Below are 16,168 nucleotides of genomic sequence, written 5' to 3'. Positions count from 1 at the left end.
TGATTCCCCACCCCTGCAATGTCCCATGGGCCCTAGAGGGGCAAATCAAAGACTGCAAGGCCAGAAGAAGCCATTGCTATCAGCTAGTTTGAGCCCTGGCCTAACGTCCAGGGCAGAGCTTGTGGAAAACCAGACAATTTGGGTGTAAGACTGGCCAGTGATGGAGCTCCCACAATCTCCCCCCACAGTGCAGGGCGCTGCTCTGGGCTGATGTACCTGCACTGGCATCACCCCTGGCCCGGTGCGGAGACTCGCGGAGATCAGTGCACGGGAAGCCATCACAGTCAGTCAGGCCTTGGGTGGCGCCAGGCAGCACATGCCCAGGCCGGTTGCTGCTCCCAGGTGGTGCCCCTGCAATGGGCCCTTGGGCCTCCCTTTACCCCAGGCCCAGCCCTTGGGTTCCTACCCCCTGCTCAGACTCCCGCTCTGGCCCCAGTCCCATCCTCTGAGTCCCGGCACGCAGGACTGAGGGGAGGTGGCCATTTGGGGACCTGTCCCCCTGCCAGTAAGAGCTGCCTGCCCCAGGGCTAGGAGGTGCCAGTAGCTGAGGGAGCCCCGGTGGGAGGTGAGCAATAATGGCCCCTAGTGCTGCCAGACGGGCCTAAAAGGGGCATAGTGCAAAGGAGACTCAACCCTTGTGTCTCCTGCCCCCAGTTCCCTCCCATGCGTGCAACAGTTCTGGCTGCTTGCTGGGACACAGACCCCCTCCCCCACTGACACCAGGGAAGGGCAGGGGGCCTGGGCTGCCCCCCAGCCATAGCCCCAGAGCTCAGCACTGGCCAGCGAGTGCTGCAGGCGGCTCCTCCCTCCTCTAGTGGCTGGGAGCTGGTGACCTTGGCACTGCCAGGTCTCACAGCCAGGGAGCAAGGGGCAGCAGTCAGACACGTAGCATCGCAGGGCCCAGATAGCTGGTGGGGGGGTAGGGGGTAAGGGGAGAGCTCTCAATGCTCTAGGTGAGCCGGGGTGTATGCGCCTGCAATCCTGCCGGGAGGGCGCTGAGGCTGCGCAGCTGCCCCAGCCCTGCCTGGGCGAATGGAGAACTGAACAGAGCCCAAGGTGCAGCCCTGGGCTGGGCTGTGCCTTGCTGCTGTGACGGGGCTTTGCCCTGCCCTGTGAGTCACCCACCCACCCACTGGGTGGCACCACCCCACCCTCCGCCCAAAGGTCACCACGCAGGCACCCTGCCCAGGCCAGAGCAGGGTCAGGCAGCAAAGGCCGGGGCGAGGGGCTAATGGACAGGGTGTGCAAGGGGACCTGCACTGGACTGGAGGGATGGGTGGGGAGGAGATGGGGCTGTAGGGGGAAGGTGGGGGCACAGCAAGAGAGAGCAGCTGTGAGGGGAATGGCCAGAGATGGGGCAGCTGTGAGGGGTACCATGGGAGGTCCCACAGGGATGTGGGGGGTGAGATGGGGCAAATGTGAGGGGTGCCTCCAGCCTCCCCAAAGCCCTCCAGGCTGATGGGCAGAGGAGCTGGGTGACGGTCGACCTCCTCCTTTCCCCGGTGCGATCCCAGCCCTGGAGAGGGACCCGTCACGCCGCATACTCAGATGACCCTGTCCTGTGGGGAGACAGCTAGAGAGGATCCCCAGCCAGAGCGGGGCCTGCTAGAGCCACTGGGACCAGTCACACGCGGGCATCATGCCCACCGAGCCTGGGCAGCGAGCAGGCTTCAGGATCCAGCCAGCCATCACTCCTGGGGTGTCCCTTCGCTTCCTGCCCCCTGCCCAGCTCCCCCCCCCCACCTCCCGGGGCCTGGGACTCAGCCCTGCCCACGGATGCCATTTGAGCCAATTCTGCACACTATAATAGCGCTGTCTGCTGCACATACATGACTATACACCTGCTGCCTGCTGGTCCAGCCCCCAGAGAGCAGCTGAGCCTGCTTGAGCCCAGGAACTTCCATCAAAGGCACCTGCTTCTTAGCTCCCGAGGCCCCAGGTTTGATCCTGGCTAAGTGCAGCTCTGGTAGCCCAGGCTCCTCAGCCTGGCTCTGTGGCTCAGCCACCCGTAGCAGGGGCAAAGTGCTGCCCAAGCAGGTTCAGCCCATTTCAGAAAACCAGGAGCACAAGGGTTCATCAACTGCTTTTATTGTGTTAATATAATACAGTCCCGCCGGGCTGGTCCAGTTCTGTGCCATGCTCCCTTCTCCCACACCAGGGCTGCACTGGCCTGCCCGGCCTGCGACCGCCGCCTTCCTTCTTTTTCCACCCCATATTTTCCTGCCTCACTGTCAGCGCAGCGGTGATCGCATTCACGCGGGCTGGCTCCTGAAGACCTAAGCGGTGCTTTCCTCTTCGCTCACCCGCGTCTCCACAGTGGGGTCAGTGGCGTCACACTCAAAGGGGAGAGGAAAGGCAGGAGACCCAGGCTGGTAGGTTTCGAAAGGGCTATGTGACCGACATACCCACCCAAGGGCCAGATCCTCCAAGGTCTTTAGGAGCCTAACTTTCACTGACTACAACAGGAGCGAGGAGCCTAAATACCTCTGTAGATCTGGGCCGAAATCTCATCCTCGGGGGAGAGGCCCCATTTTGATGACCTGCCGCTGTGCCTGCTGAGCCATGCACTCCATTCTGTGTGGGCACTGCCAGTCAGGGCTCAGACTTAACGTTATAACACGCAGCTCGTACCTGGAGCATTTCGGTGACTGCTCTCCATGCGCTGGCTGTTCCCTGGGCCTCGTGGCTGGGGGAAGGAGGGGCCACAGAGGTGAAGGGACTTGGCCAAGGTCCCACAGCAGGGCAGTGGCGGACTCCCGGTCACCTGAAGCACGCTGTGCTACCCAGCTGGTGAAAGGCGCTGCACGGACGCAGCCTGGAGCTGAAATGCCTTGTCCCTGGCCAGGAGCAACTGGGAAAGCTGCCTCCACCCACCCCAGGGCAGCCACCTCCCCTGACCCCCCTCTCGGGTGACAGCCGCTCTCCATCCCCAGACAGGCCTCAGGCTTCCGGTGGTGACACACAACAAGAGAGGCCAGTTGCGATGGGCTCACCCAAATGGCCAGCAGCCAGAGATGGCCGCCGGGCACTGCCAGAGCCGGGCTGAAAGTGCCTGGTCTGGACCCAGATCCCACTTCCACAAGGCCTGTGGTTATTCCCATCCCACAGAGCCAGGTTTGGGATGGTGGTCGTGGGGAACCACTCTGTGGCTCAGGCCTCAAGGCCAGCTGGCTCCTGGCCTCGAATGCCCAGCACGCCCCATGCTTCCCCAGGGGCCACGGATCAGTTTGCCCTGGGTTTGGGATAGGGCCGAAGACTCGGGGCATTGGGGTCACACAGTGACTCTCCCACTCCCCATCACTCGCTCCTCCTTCCCCCCACCCTGCAGGAAGCTGGAACCGTCCCAGCCACACGGTGATCTCTCCTGTGCTGCCTCATTAGGTGGGCACCCTGTGGGAATAATGCCCACCTAATTCCAATCAGGGAGCGTCCCAAGTGAGGGGAGAGGCTTGGGCTCTGATCTCCTGCCTGCTGCGCCCCCCCACCCCCATTGCACCATGGGACCACACACACCCGTCCCAGAAGCCACCAGCCAGGAATGTGCCCACGTACCTATGACCAGACCAGCACCCCCCAGTCCGGGTGCAGCCTGAGGCGGGTTTACATTCATCAGTAACAGTCCGTTAATAAATACATCAGTGGTCGTGTCCCCAGGGGAGCAGGGGGAACCCAGGTACCAGCTTCCCTGCCCCCCAGCGCATGCCAAACAGGGATTTGCCTGGAACTGTCTCCGGGAGGTTCCTGACTCTGGAGAGGGCTGGGTTAAAGGATGTCGGGCAGGGGCCGAGGGCCAATCGAACAAAAACAGTCCCTGCTGGATTGATCTGCTCCACGGGGGACAATCCAGGCTGGGGCACGGCCAGATCCAGGAGGCCTCTTCGGTGTCTGGATGGCGCATGACCCCTGCTCCTCTCCCGCTGGCCTCCCAAAGCCTTTGGTCTGAGGCCTGGGCCCCCATCTCTGGTTGTGGGGCAGGCCCCGGGGGCTCCCCCCGCACCTGGCTGGGGAGAAGAGTGTCTCAAGGGCGCGGCCACCCTCGCCTAGCTACGCGCGGAGGGAACTCACTGCCGGCTCGGCTTGCCGGTCTCCCCTCTCCCCACCCTCCCCTCCCTCCGCCTCCTAGCAGGAGTCCGGCGGGTCACCAGGCGGCAGCGCTGCGGGGTCCTCTCTCAGCGCGGGGCAGCTCGTGTGTGCGCCGTTTGCGGGCTTTCCGCGTCTCCTCCACATGCTTCCACTTGTGGGGCTTGGCCTGGATGCTCAGCGGGGGAGGCCGGGGCGGCTTCTTCTTGGGCTGGTGGCTTGTGCGGCCCCACAACTGCTGGCAGACCTGATCCATGGCGCTGAGGTTGGGGTGGTCCACCAGCTGCAGGAAGTCCTGGTACCACAGCTTGCTGCTGGCTGGCTCGGCGGGTGCCTCCTCCCGGGCGCCGATCACCTCCAGCGAGAGGCGCAGGAGGGTCTGGGTGAAGCCGTGCTCCGTGGCCTGGCAGTGGTAAAGCCCGGCATCCTTGCGCGCCACGCTACGGAGGAGGAGGATGCCCCGCTCCGTCAGCAGCACCCGCTCGTCCAGCTGCACCTGCAGGCCCGGGGAGACAAGGCAGAGCTGAAGCTGGGGGAGCAGGGCCAGCGTCAGGGCCAAAGTTCAGTGCCTCAGCGCACCACCCTGGCCTCCCAGGCGGGGCTGGGTAGCTCGGGGGCCATGGGCTGCGCCAGTGCTGCTGGGTGGGGATCGGCCGAAGGAGCATCAGGGCAAAGAGATGCCTGATAGGTGCCGAGAGCTCGGTTCAGAGCTGGAGCTGACTGAGCTGGCACAGGGGAAGGATGGGCCAGGACAGCTGGAGTGGGGCGGGGCAGGGCAGGGCCGGGCTGGATTGGGTGTCCTCGCGCCAGGGAGGGATCAGGAGGGGAGAGTGAGGTGGTGGGGCCGAAGTGTCTATGCAGCTGGGAAGGGTCCGGCTGGGGGTGGCCATGTGTCATGCATACACAGCAGTGAGTGGGGTGGGAAGGGGCAGAGGATGGGAGGGGGGCGCTGGAGCCCAGCCGGGAGGGCACAGGGATCCAGGAGCCTGGGGTATGATAGGTGCCAGCCTGTGTCTCTTGGCTCTGACCAGCCTGGGCACAGCCAGCCCAATGCCCCCGTATCAATGTGGCACGTGGGTCGGGCCGAGCAGCCCAGCTCCAGGGGATAGGGGCCCCGGTACCTCCTTCCTCGGGGTGTCACTGGCTTTCTGGTAGGTCCACAGCACCCGGGCCTGCAGGGACTTGGGCACGCACTCCAGGAAGGCACTGCTGCCCTCCACCCCGTACAGCTTCTTCTCCGGCACGCTGCTCTGGTGGGGATCTGCCGGGCACGGGCCACAGAGAGCATGAGCATGGGAAACACACCGGGGCAGCCGGGCCATGGGACCGGAACGAGCGAACATGCCCGAGCCTTTTGGGTCACGTGGCACGGAGCAGGCACAAGCGAATACACCAGGGTGGCTGGGACAGGAAGAGTGTGGCTGGCATGCGCCAGAGCCATGGGCCACGCAGCAGGCATAAGCTATCGCCCCCCCAGGCGTCTGTGCTGAGCGGGCAGAGGCACGGCCATGACCTGCGCCCATGTCTCTTCATGCCAGACGTGTGAGCAGGGGGAGCGCCCCGCCCCACATCCTGCGGCATACGAGCAGGCAGCAGTGGCACTGCCCGGGCACTTCTCTTTCTGGGAGGATGGGCACGCAGAGGGCTAAGGGCTGAGCTGGTACCCCAGGGGCAGGGAGAGGGCACACTGACCTCCAGAGCACAGTGTGTTGGGGTCGCCGTTCCGGACGTCCTGTCGTCGAAAACGCCTGTAGGGGGGAGCGGGGAGAGGGGTCAGGGTGGGGGCACAGCGGGGGATGGATAGACGCACAGACATTTTCTGAGGAGCACAGGGGCTCTGGCAGCCTCTCCTAGCGCCTAGGGAGCGAGCCCCCTTCCCCCAGCACCCACCAGGAGCACCCTAAGCCAGGCACCCTGCTGGACCCTGGGTGCGGAGCCCCACAGTTCTGCGACACAGGGCCAAGGAGTCTCTCCCATCAGTCCCTAGCGAGGGGCTGTCGTTGTCCTGAACAGGCTGTTGCTGTGCTGACGGCTGGCAGCGCCAAGGTTCCTACCAGGCCCCCCATCACCCTAGCATCTGGGTGCCTCACGCTCTTTAATGTCGCTCCCCTCACACGCCTCTGGGTGGCAGGGCAAGGCTCTTCTCCCCATTGCACAGATGGAGAAACTGAGCCCAAAGTCACCCTGGGAGCCTGTGGCACTGAACAGAGGACTCCTGCCCCGGGCTGGATCTTACCGCTTCAGCTAGACCCAGGATAAGGCTGGCACAAGATCACCCCAGTGCCAACCCTACGCCAGACGTCACCCCAAGCCCTGCAGTGTGGGGGGCGCCTCTGATGCAGCCGGCACCCCCCGCGTGCCTCTCCCCGGTCTCCTGGCGTCCTCTCCGGTCCCATGGCATCCTCCCCATGGCTCGGCGCTTCCAGGAGCAGTGAGGAAATGATCTGAACGAGGAGCCCCTGGGCCCCATGTGGCTGGAGCGGAAGGGGCCGTACCTCTTGGTGTTGGGCATGTAGCGGGTGCAGCTGGTGCCGTTCCAGGCGCAGTAGGGGTCTCTGGCCAGGCAGCACTCAGCACAGCCCTTGCCGTAGATCCCACAGCGGTGCAGGGGCAGCTGGGAGAGGGACGTCGGGGAGCCCACGTAGAGTTGTTGCTGTTGGAAAGGCAAGGCCAGACGGTCGGGGGCGGATCCAGCACCTGGGTGCATGCCACGGCACCGCATCCCCGGGAAGGTGCCCACGCAGCATGTGGCCAGGGGGTCACCGCCCACATGGGGCCTGTGTCTCAGGAGGTGCCAGCATGGGGAAAGGAGGGGAGAATCTTCCCCTGGGATGGGGTGGCCACAGTGCCCAGCCTCACGCACCGGGCACCCACGCCAGGGCCTCTGGCGGGCATTTGGGTCAAGGCGGGTCAGGGCCAGCCTAGCTCTCCTGCAGGGGATGAGGCCAAGGGAGAGCCATGGGGACGGCAGCGAGGGCCCCGGCACAGCACGCCAGCTGGAGGGAGGGGCAGATGGCTGCCCAGCCTGGCGACCACCTGCACTGGCTGCCCTGGATGTGTCACCAGGGCAGCCCTGAGCTCTCCAAGTAATGGGCTGACACATGGGTCGGTCTCCCTACACCTCCTCCAGCCCCTGTACCCAGGACTACTTTTCCTCGGTCTCCGGTGGCGCAAGGACAACGCTGTGCCAGAATACGGAGCTAATCCCCAGCAAGCCCTACCTTTGTTATTACAATGGCTGGCTCCAGGGCACTGGGGGTGAGGGGCTGCACAGACACAGATGGTACAGTGCCTGCCCTGGATCCAGCTACGACTAGCACCCCAGCTCAGCTGGCACAGTGCCACAGCTGGCACCCTGACACAGCGCCACGGCTGGCACCGAGCCACAGCTGGCACCCTGGTACAACTGGCATGCCAGCACAGACCCATGGCTGGCACCCCAGCACAGCACCAGAGCCAGCACATCCCACAGCTGTTTCCCCACTCCCATCTCTTCCCCTCCAACCCTCTCAGATGCTGCCTGTGCCCGCCGGACTCCTCACCCGCTTGGACGAGATCTGCATGCTGGTGATGGGGGACGAATCCTGCCGAGACAAACAGAGCACAAGGCACATTAAGGGGGGAGTCCAGGCAGACACCAGGCTCCTAGCACAGCCCAGTCGTTGGTGCTTTGCCCGTCTGTCCAGGCCATGCCTGGGGGGGGGGGTCTCACCGCACTTCTCTGGGGGGTGGTGTCAGCCCCATTGCCCTGCTCCACGGGCAAGGCGCCAAGAACCCAAGTGACGCACCTGAGAGCACAGAGTGGCGGACCATGGATAGAACCCAGGAGTCCTGGCTCCAACCGTTGGGTCAGGCTGGCGACGCTGGGTTAACGTGGGTGGCAGGGCTGCCTGCCCACGGCACCGCCGGCCCCACCCAACGTGGACAGAGGGGGACGGGCCCATGTGGCAGGCACCCAGTCACACACCTTGCCGGGGGGGCTGGTCGCCACATGGCCACAGCTCCGTCAGCCCCCATCTCATTAGGATGTAGCACCGGCCTTTAGCACCCGGAAGGGGAAAGGGATACGCTGAGGCAAAGTAGTTCCAGCCCATGGCTCAGGTTGCTTTTCGCCAGCTCCCAAGAACGAAGAGGGGTAGAAGGGGGGGGGGGGGGCACGACTCCGCCCCCCGGCAACAAGACGGGTGGGTGGGGGGGGGGGGAATCAGGCCCCTGGCACCTCCCTGCCCTGCCCACTGTCCTACCTTAAACACCTGCAGCTCCTCCAGCAGCAGCTCCTCCATGTTCTGCCAGCTCTCCTTGGGCACCGAGACCACCTTCAGCACCGTGCCAACGTCTGCCGGAAGGGAAGGAGGGGGTGACAGGGCATGACAACATCCACAGCTGAGACGTCCCATCCCTGGGCAGCTCCCACACACTCACACCCGGCTCGGAAGAGACGCAGGCCCAGGACCCCACTGCCCAGGGTCAACCTCCCAGATCTGTACGTGGGCATCGAGAGAAGGGGCCCTGACTGGCAAAGACAGTCCCAGGGAAGCCAAGGGGTCACAGTCATGGCTTAGTGTGAGCAAGACCAGCATAACCCCCTTACTCTCAGCCCCCACAGCTCTCAGGCCGGGGCAGTATCGTTATCCCCATTTTACTGAGGGGAAACTGAGGCACGGAGCGGGAGAGGGACTCATCCAGCAGGCCAGTGCCAGGGCAGGGAACAGAACCCCAGTCACTGAGCCACTGTCGCTCCCCTATTTGTCCTTGCACTTAGCCACACGCCCAGCTCCCTGCGCTGCAGGAGGGCCTCAGGGCAGCTGGGGCAGCCCAGGTGCTCACTGGGCACGTGTGGCGTGGGTGGAACATTAGAGGTCCCGGGCTCTGCCCGCGACGGCTCCAGGGAAATCTGGGGCTGGCAGGAGCGACCTGGGTCTGGGAGGGGCAGCGGGTGCACCTGTGCCAATGAAGAGGACGTCGTAGTGCCCGTCGGCGGCCGTCACCCGGTCCACGGCGATGCGGGTGAAGGTGTAGTCCCCGCTGGTCTTCAGGAAAACGGGCCGCTGGTTGTGTGGCAACACGAGGTTGGCCATGAGTGGGTGGTTGCGGGCGAACTGGATCACGTCGTCGGGGAAATCCTTGGTGGAGCTGAAGGTGCCAAAGGTTTTGCTGGGGCACTGAGGGGGCAGAGAGGGGCGAGGTCAGCTGGGGAAAACTGGGGAACTGGCCAGGGCACATGAGATGCTGCTGCTCGTCACTTCCGAGCCCCAGGTTCCCCCCACAGCTCTGCCGGTGCCCCTCACTCCTGACCCACAGCTCCCTGCTATCCCAGCCCTGGGTTCCTCCTGCACACAGCTCTGCCGGTGCCTGTCAATCCCAACCCGCAGCCCCTGTGGTTCATCCTTTCCGGGCCCCTTGGCCAGAGCCAGCTCAGTCATTTCCCTTTGGGTGAGGATGGCAGCTTGTTTTGGCTAATGGACCCGCTCTGCGCTGGGCATCGAGCTCCCTACCAAATCCACTGGTGCTGAGACCTGGCACACAGCCCTGGCTCTGCTGCTTCCTGCAGAGCACTGACAGCAGCTGAGCCTTCCCTGCTGCCCAGACCCCTCTTACAGCTGGCCACCCCCTGCCCCACAGGCCTCTTGGCGGGGGCAGGGTGGACTCTCCCCCCAGGTCAGGCTGGCAAAGCTGTGTGTGGGCACCGAGGTACCAGGCCCCGAGCAAAAGGGGTCCAGGATGGGGGCAGGATGCAGGGCTGCAGGTATCGAGGGGCTCGGGCAGCTGCATAGCCCTGCTGAGGGACGACGCTGGGGGAGGCAACTGATCCCCACTGGCTGCAGGGGGAGCCCCCTGCCCTGCATCCCTCCCGGCCAGCTGGGGACCACATCACGTACCATGCCCGGGCGAGGGTAGGGCACACGGCCCTGGTACGACACCCACTGGTAGTTGGGCCCCTCCTTGTGAGCGAAGGGCCCCAGGAAGGCTCGGCGGATGTCATGCATGTTGTACAGGCAGACGGCGGAGCCCCTAAACACCGAGCTGCAGGGAAAGCAACAGGCAAGGGCGTGAGGGGGGCACGGGGCACTGGAAGCAAAGGGGGCATTGAGTGGGGGAAGGGCAAGGGGATAAGGGAGAAGGGGTCAGAGTGGGCATGGGGCAGGAGGGGAAGGACTATGGGTCCCTGGCCCTAAGCACCCCCCTACACCAGGCCCAGCTGCAGAACCTGTGGGTGCTCTGGTGAAGGGGTTGTGGAGGGGCAGCGTGGAGCTGGCTGGGGGGGGGGGGGGGGAAAGGGGCGGGGGGGCCAGGGGGAGGGGGGGGGGGGGGGGGGGGGGGGGCCTCGCCATACCTGGAGGTGGAGAAGACGGCGTAGAGCAGGGGGTTCCGTGTGTCCCTCGTCCTCAGCAGGAAGACGTCACCTGTGAGTGGCAGAGAGGGATGGGCGTGTCATTGATCAGCCCTCCCCTCAGGCACACATTCCCCCCGCCTCTGCTGCTCCCGCCAATACCTCCCCACACCTGACGTGACCAGCCCTCCTCCCCAGCACGCAGTCTCCCCACATGCCCTGTCACAGAGCACCCCCCACCCCAGGCAGTGACCCTGCAGCTGGCGCCCGCCCCACGCCACTCACGGAGCTCATCGAAGAAGGTGTCGCCCCCGTCGCTGCCTGGCACCGAACACACTAGCCTGGCCTTCAGGAACGTTGTCCACTTGTTCACCAGGCTCCGCTGCCCACCCAGGTCGTTCTGTGGGGAGGGGCAGACAGGCTGAGCGGGGGCCGGGCAGGGGGCTCAGCAGGATGCCCGCCCCCAGGGAGCCTCTCCACCCACCAGGACGCCAGCGCTGCCAGGTCCCAGGGCACGACAGACGATGGACTCCCCGTCTCCTGGCTGGACCTGCTGCAATGGCATGGGAGAGCCCGACTGAGCTGTCCCCAGTGTGGGGCTCCTGGAGAAGGATCCCACAGGCCTGGCTGGCAGAGCCGCTGCCCACATGCCAGGAGGGCTCGACTCCAATCCCAGTGTCACTGCTGTGCAGGCGGAGCACAGATGGGGGTCACACCCATCCCTCCCGGCCCCCCGGGGGTGCAGTGAAAGGGACCAGCCCCATTGTCCCAGCTGGGCCGGGTGGGCACGAGAGCGCTCACCCTGCAGATCTGGCCGATGCGGGCAAAGCTGGCCTTGCCCAGCCCCTGCTGCCCCTCCACCGCCGTCTCGCGGAAGAAGAAGTAGATCTTGTCGTCGTCCGGGTTCTCGCTCTCCGGGATCCAGAACACGTCCACGAACTTGGGCTCTGGGCCGGGCAGAACATGGGGAGGAAGGGAGGGTCAGGCAGGGGGAGGCATGAGGTGAGCACTGGGCACCCATGCCATCCGGCACAGGCGCTCAGGCAGAAAGTAGAGCGAGTAACAGCTGCACTTGGCCCATGTCAGGGCTGCCAGCGCTTTGCTATCTGACCTGCGTGCTAACCCATGCAGGGGCAGTGCCCTACCCGCGGCTGACACAGGGGGAAACCGAGGTACAAAGAAGGGATGTTACCCAGTGAATCAGTGGCACAGCAGGGAATAGGACCCAGGAGTCCTGAAACCCCAACCCCACTGCTCTAACATACGCTCCCCTCCCAGAGCAGGGAACAGGACCCAGAAGTCCTGACAACCACTGCTCTAGCCCCCAGCCCTCCCTTCCCCAGAGGTGAAGCTAACAGCCTGAGCCAGGCCAGGGGTCACATGGGCTCTGCACTGCCAGGAGATCAGCTGGGCCCTGCCCCGACCGTCAGGGAGGACCCGCAGCCAGTGCCAGAGGGGCGCTTTGCTGCCTGGAACCGGCTCGGCAGTGAATGGGGCCTGGGGTCGGAGCTGCAACCCAGGTCCCCTGCCTGTCTGGGGAGGTTCGGGGAAGGCAGGAGGGCACCCACCCACTGCCCCCGTGGTACCTGCCCTGCCACAGGCAGCTCCGTGCTCCCCCAGCACCCCCCTCGTCCGTGCCGCATCAGGGACCTGCCCTGGCCAGCAAGAGCAGGCTGGGATTGGGCACACCTGGCCGTGCTCATCCCCCTGCCCCTGGAACGTGCAGCTGCGGGGATCCCCATGCCCATGCAGCCAGACCACCTCCCGCCCCATCACCCCACAACTGCCCCCTGCTCAAAGGGGGCCCTGCAGTCACACGCCACTAGGTGGCAGCCTAGATCCACCAGCTCCCACAGGGAGAGTCAGCCCAGCCATGAGAGCGGGTCCAGGGCCAGAGAGAAGGGAGACTGGGTACGGGGCAGACGGTTGATGCTCCTCAGTCCCGACCCACAGCCCCCCAACCTCCTGCTATCCCAGCCCCCCCCCCCAGCTATACCCCCTGCTAGCCCAGCCCTGGGCTCCCCCAGCCAGCTGTGCTGGTGCCCCTCGCTCCCGACCCGCAGCCCCTGCTAGCCCAGCCCTGGGCTCCCCCCCACAGCTCTGCCCGGCAATTCCTGCACCCAGTCCAGCCCAGCTTTGGTGCCCAGGAGGCAGAGCCTGGGGGTGCCAGGTCACTGCACTGTCTCAGGGTGATCTCGAGCCACTCCCAGGGGCGCTGCTATTCTTGGTGCTGCCCATTTCCAGGCGATGGCACCTTCCGGGCAGAATAGGGCTGGGGCTTAGCATGGACAGGGTTCACAGGCAGCCCCAGCCTGGCAGCCCCCCAGCCGGTGTCTGCAGGGATGGGGACGCTGGGAGAGAGCCGAGAGTGAATCCCAGGGCCAGGCATTGCCAGGGGAAGGGTGGGAATAAGGCCCCCAAGGGTGAATGAGGCCAGAAGCTCTTGCAGGACGACGGGTTCATTATCCCAGCATGACAGATGGTGGGATTCAGAGGGCGAGTCAGTGAAATGCCAAAGGGGGTGAACGGAGAACAGATGCCCACAGGATTAGGGCCAGGAAAGCTTCTTCATCAGCCCTGCTGGTGTCCCTCACTCCCACCTGCAGCCCCTGCTATTCCAGCCCTGGGCTCCCCGCAGCTCTGCCAGTGCCCCTCACTCCCGACCCGCAGCCCCAGCTATTCCAGCCCTGGGATTCCCCCCCACAGCCCTGCCAGTGCCCCTCAGCCTTTGGGAAATGACCCCCAATCAGGGGCATGCACAAGAGGGGACAAGCAGGGGCACAGGGCCCCCAATAATGGGAAGGAGCACAGAACACACGCCTGCTCCCGAGTTCTGAAATCTCCCCCGAGAGATAAACACTCAGGGCCCAGCTCTGCCTTCCCTGTGACGTCACTGTTCCCACCTGTGCCCAGCGACTGGCATGCTCAGATCTGGGAGCCTCCCCTGCCTACCGCGCAGGGGGCTGGGCCGGAGCTGGGCCCGGAAGAGTCTGTGACAGGGACTGAAATTCACTAGGAGCTTGGCTGAGGCTGCCAAACTCACCACACTCAGGACGCGGCCCAGCATCCTCGAGCCGAGGGATCGGCCCCTGGGCAGCAGCAAGATTATGTTCCTGGGCCTCACCCCCTCCCCAGAAACCCCCCTAGCCCTGGCACTGACCGTTGAGCCAGCGGGAGTCATGCTGCTCGGTACGGATGGACGGGCGCAGCCCCAGGCTGCGGAAGATGGTGAAGTCGCGGCCCATCAGGTCGGTGGCCACCCCGGAATACAGCTCCTCCCCTGGCGCAGGGATCAGAGGGGTCGGGGGCATTAAACACGGGCCTGCCCAGTCCTCCCCGCCTACCTCCCCCTGCCTCATCCCATCACCAGGGGAAAGGCCGGGCGCCGTGCTCCTCAGACAGCCCAGGGATCCGCTCCACGCCCCTCACCAGACGTCACTGGAGGGGGGGAATTTACAGGGGCACCCCCGGGGGATCAGGGGGTTAACAAGTGAATCCCCGGCTCCCACAGCCTGGGCCCTGCTCACCCCTCTCCCCCAGCTCAGTGGTGAGTTCAAGGCTCAGATTCCTCTGCTGGGACAGTCCCCGGTGACCCACAGGGGCTCTTGTGTCCTGGCTCTGCACAGAACTGGCATCTTGCCCTCAGCGCCCCCCAGAGGGCACAAGCCAGCAGTGTCTCAGCCAGCCCAGCCTTTTCCCTCAGGGGGCGCCGTGGGGAGCTGGGTAGGAGCACTGGCTGTGGGGGGAGCTCCCAGCTACTTCAGACCCCGCCTCTCCCAGTAGGGGGTGCTGTGGGGAGGGGGAGGGGCAGGGGCATGTGGCAGTCAGCAGGGCCCAGCAGACGATACGGAGGGCCCCACGTGCCAGCTCAGGGCTGTCGCTCTTACCCACGAGCACTGAGGCAGCCACGTGCCGGGGGTCGTACGGGCTCTTCCCTTTGCCGTCCTCCATGGCTGCAGGGTCCAGCTTAAAGACGGGCTCCTGGAGAGAGGGAACGAATCACGTCAGCAATGGCAGGGGCGTCTGGGGCCAAGGCTGCTAACAGAACCAGCCCCCCCCCCCCATCCTCCGCCCCCCGATTTAGTTGATTTAGTTGGGGATTGGTCCTGCTTCGAGCAGGGGGTTGGACTAGATGACCTCCTGAGGTCCCTTCCAATCCTGGTATTCTATGATTCTATGAGGGGGAGCGGTCCCATCTGCCCCAGATGGGGCCCCTGCAGGGCAGGTGGCTGGCAGGGGATGCCCTGGGTGTTGGGGCTGGGAGGCCATCTCTCATTTGTCCCTTAGTAGGGGTGCCGCCGGGCCCTACCTCCATGCGCTGGCCGACCTCCACGAAGGCGCAGGTGGGGTGGAAGGCGCCCGTGCCACAGGCGTATAGGTGGGTGCGGTTGTACAGGTGCAGGATCTTGATGAAGTTCATACACTCGGCCTGAAAGACACGGGGTGGAGGGAGCTGGGGGTGAGTGGGGCGGGGCCTGGCAGGGGGCATGTTCCCCCCTGCGCCCCCATAGCTGGCACCACCCTGGTCTACACTTTGCCCAGCTCTCTGTGGGCTCCCCTCTATCTGTCCTGGGCAGGAGAGAGGCTGCCCCGGACCCACAGCTCCCCCAGGATACAGCTCACAGGGCTGAGACCAGAGCAACAGCCCCCTTGGGGTTTCTGGGTGGGTTTGGCCAACAACACATCTGAGCCCAGGGCTCCAGCCGGCCCCCTGGCCCCTCTGCTCTGGCCCCTGGAATGCAAGGTTCAAGCGTTGGGATCCATGGCCAGGAGTTGGAGGCTGGGACGCCGGCTCCCTGCCTCGCCTCTGGGGGTGCTAGTGTCCCTGGCCAACAGGCTCTCATTGCAGCACGGCCCAAAGACTGCTCACCCCCCCGCACCTGTCTCAGAAACACACTGAATTCCCAGCAGCCCCAGCCTCTCCTAGCAGGGGGCACTGTGGTGAGTGGGGCAGGAGTGCTGGCTGTGGGGGAGCTCCTGCCCCACACAAGGAGCCCCCAGGCCAAGGCCTCCCACATGCTGACTCATACACCAGGGCAGCTGGCGATGGGAATCCAGGCTGGTCCTTCCCCCCTGCGGTTGCCCTGAGCCATTCCAGGGGCACAAGGATCCAGGCCGGTCCCCCTACAGGTCCCCCGGAGCTGCCCCCAGGGCAGAGGGGCCCCGCCCATATCCCTGCCCCCTGGCCGGGGCAGTGATTCACTGTTCCCAGGTGTGTGGACAGGGACGTTCCATCCCAGCCCTGAGTCACCTGGGCCTGGTGCCTGGTGAGCGGCTGGGCCTGCCCGTCTGGAATTGCCATCTCAGGCAGGTGCTGCCCCAGCTGGGGCGTGACCCCAACCCCCACTAGCCAGGCCAGTGGGCTGGGGAGAAGGGAACCCCAAGAGCAGTGACACTGCTCCTGGAGCAGGGGGGGCACCAGGTGCCGCCCCAGTCCCTGCCGCTTGGCTAATAGCTGCAGGCGGGACAGATCAGGGCACCAAGCCATGGCACAGATGGTGCCACCCAGGGCCCGGACACGCATGCCTGAGCCTCCGCTCGTTGCTACTTATCATGGCCCTGTTGGTGCCGTGGGCAGGGCTGTGGCGCCAGGAGAGGGCGCTATCAGGAGATCCTCACATAACTCAGAGTGAGGGTCCGACAGCTCCTGGAAAATGAGTAACACTAATGTAGGGTTACCATTCGTCCGGATTTACCCGGACATGTCCTCCTTTTTGTGCTAAAAATAGCGTCCGGGGGGAATTTGTAAATCACTCA

At 64.9% G+C, this 16,168-nt stretch overlaps 1 protein-coding gene across 1 annotated transcript in view; it reads right to left on the bottom strand.

Moving 5' to 3' along the window:
• Positions 1–4,485: 4,485 nt before the first annotated feature.
• The window catches only part of SEMA3B (semaphorin 3B), a 28,121-nt gene continuing 16,438 nt past the window's right edge, over positions 4,486–16,168 (bottom strand). Inside the window, exons 4-16 of the mRNA XM_026657030.1 lie at positions 14,721–14,840; positions 14,299–14,392; positions 13,572–13,691; positions 11,213–11,358; positions 10,697–10,811; positions 10,415–10,484; positions 9,960–10,104; positions 9,023–9,242; positions 8,325–8,416; positions 7,623–7,664; positions 6,576–6,733; positions 5,773–5,828; positions 4,486–5,341 (exon numbers count right to left, since the gene is read on the bottom strand). Of these exons, the coding sequence (XP_026512815.1) occupies positions 5,142–5,341; positions 5,773–5,828; positions 6,576–6,733; positions 7,623–7,664; positions 8,325–8,416; positions 9,023–9,242; positions 9,960–10,104; positions 10,415–10,484; positions 10,697–10,811; positions 11,213–11,358; positions 13,572–13,691; positions 14,299–14,392; positions 14,721–14,840 (1,578 nt within the window). The 3' untranslated portion in view covers positions 4,486–5,141. The remainder of the gene's footprint in view (positions 5,342–5,772; positions 5,829–6,575; positions 6,734–7,622; positions 7,665–8,324; positions 8,417–9,022; positions 9,243–9,959; positions 10,105–10,414; positions 10,485–10,696; positions 10,812–11,212; positions 11,359–13,571; positions 13,692–14,298; positions 14,393–14,720; positions 14,841–16,168) is intronic.

This window comes from Terrapene carolina, unplaced genomic scaffold (assembly GCF_002925995.2).
Source record: "Terrapene carolina triunguis isolate 2854851 unplaced genomic scaffold, T_m_triunguis-2.0 Scaffold235, whole genome shotgun sequence".
Lineage (NCBI taxonomy): Eukaryota > Metazoa > Chordata > Testudines > Emydidae > Terrapene > Terrapene triunguis.
The sequence above is the reverse complement of the archived record's forward strand: the minus strand, read 5'-3'. Positions and strand labels throughout refer to the sequence as shown.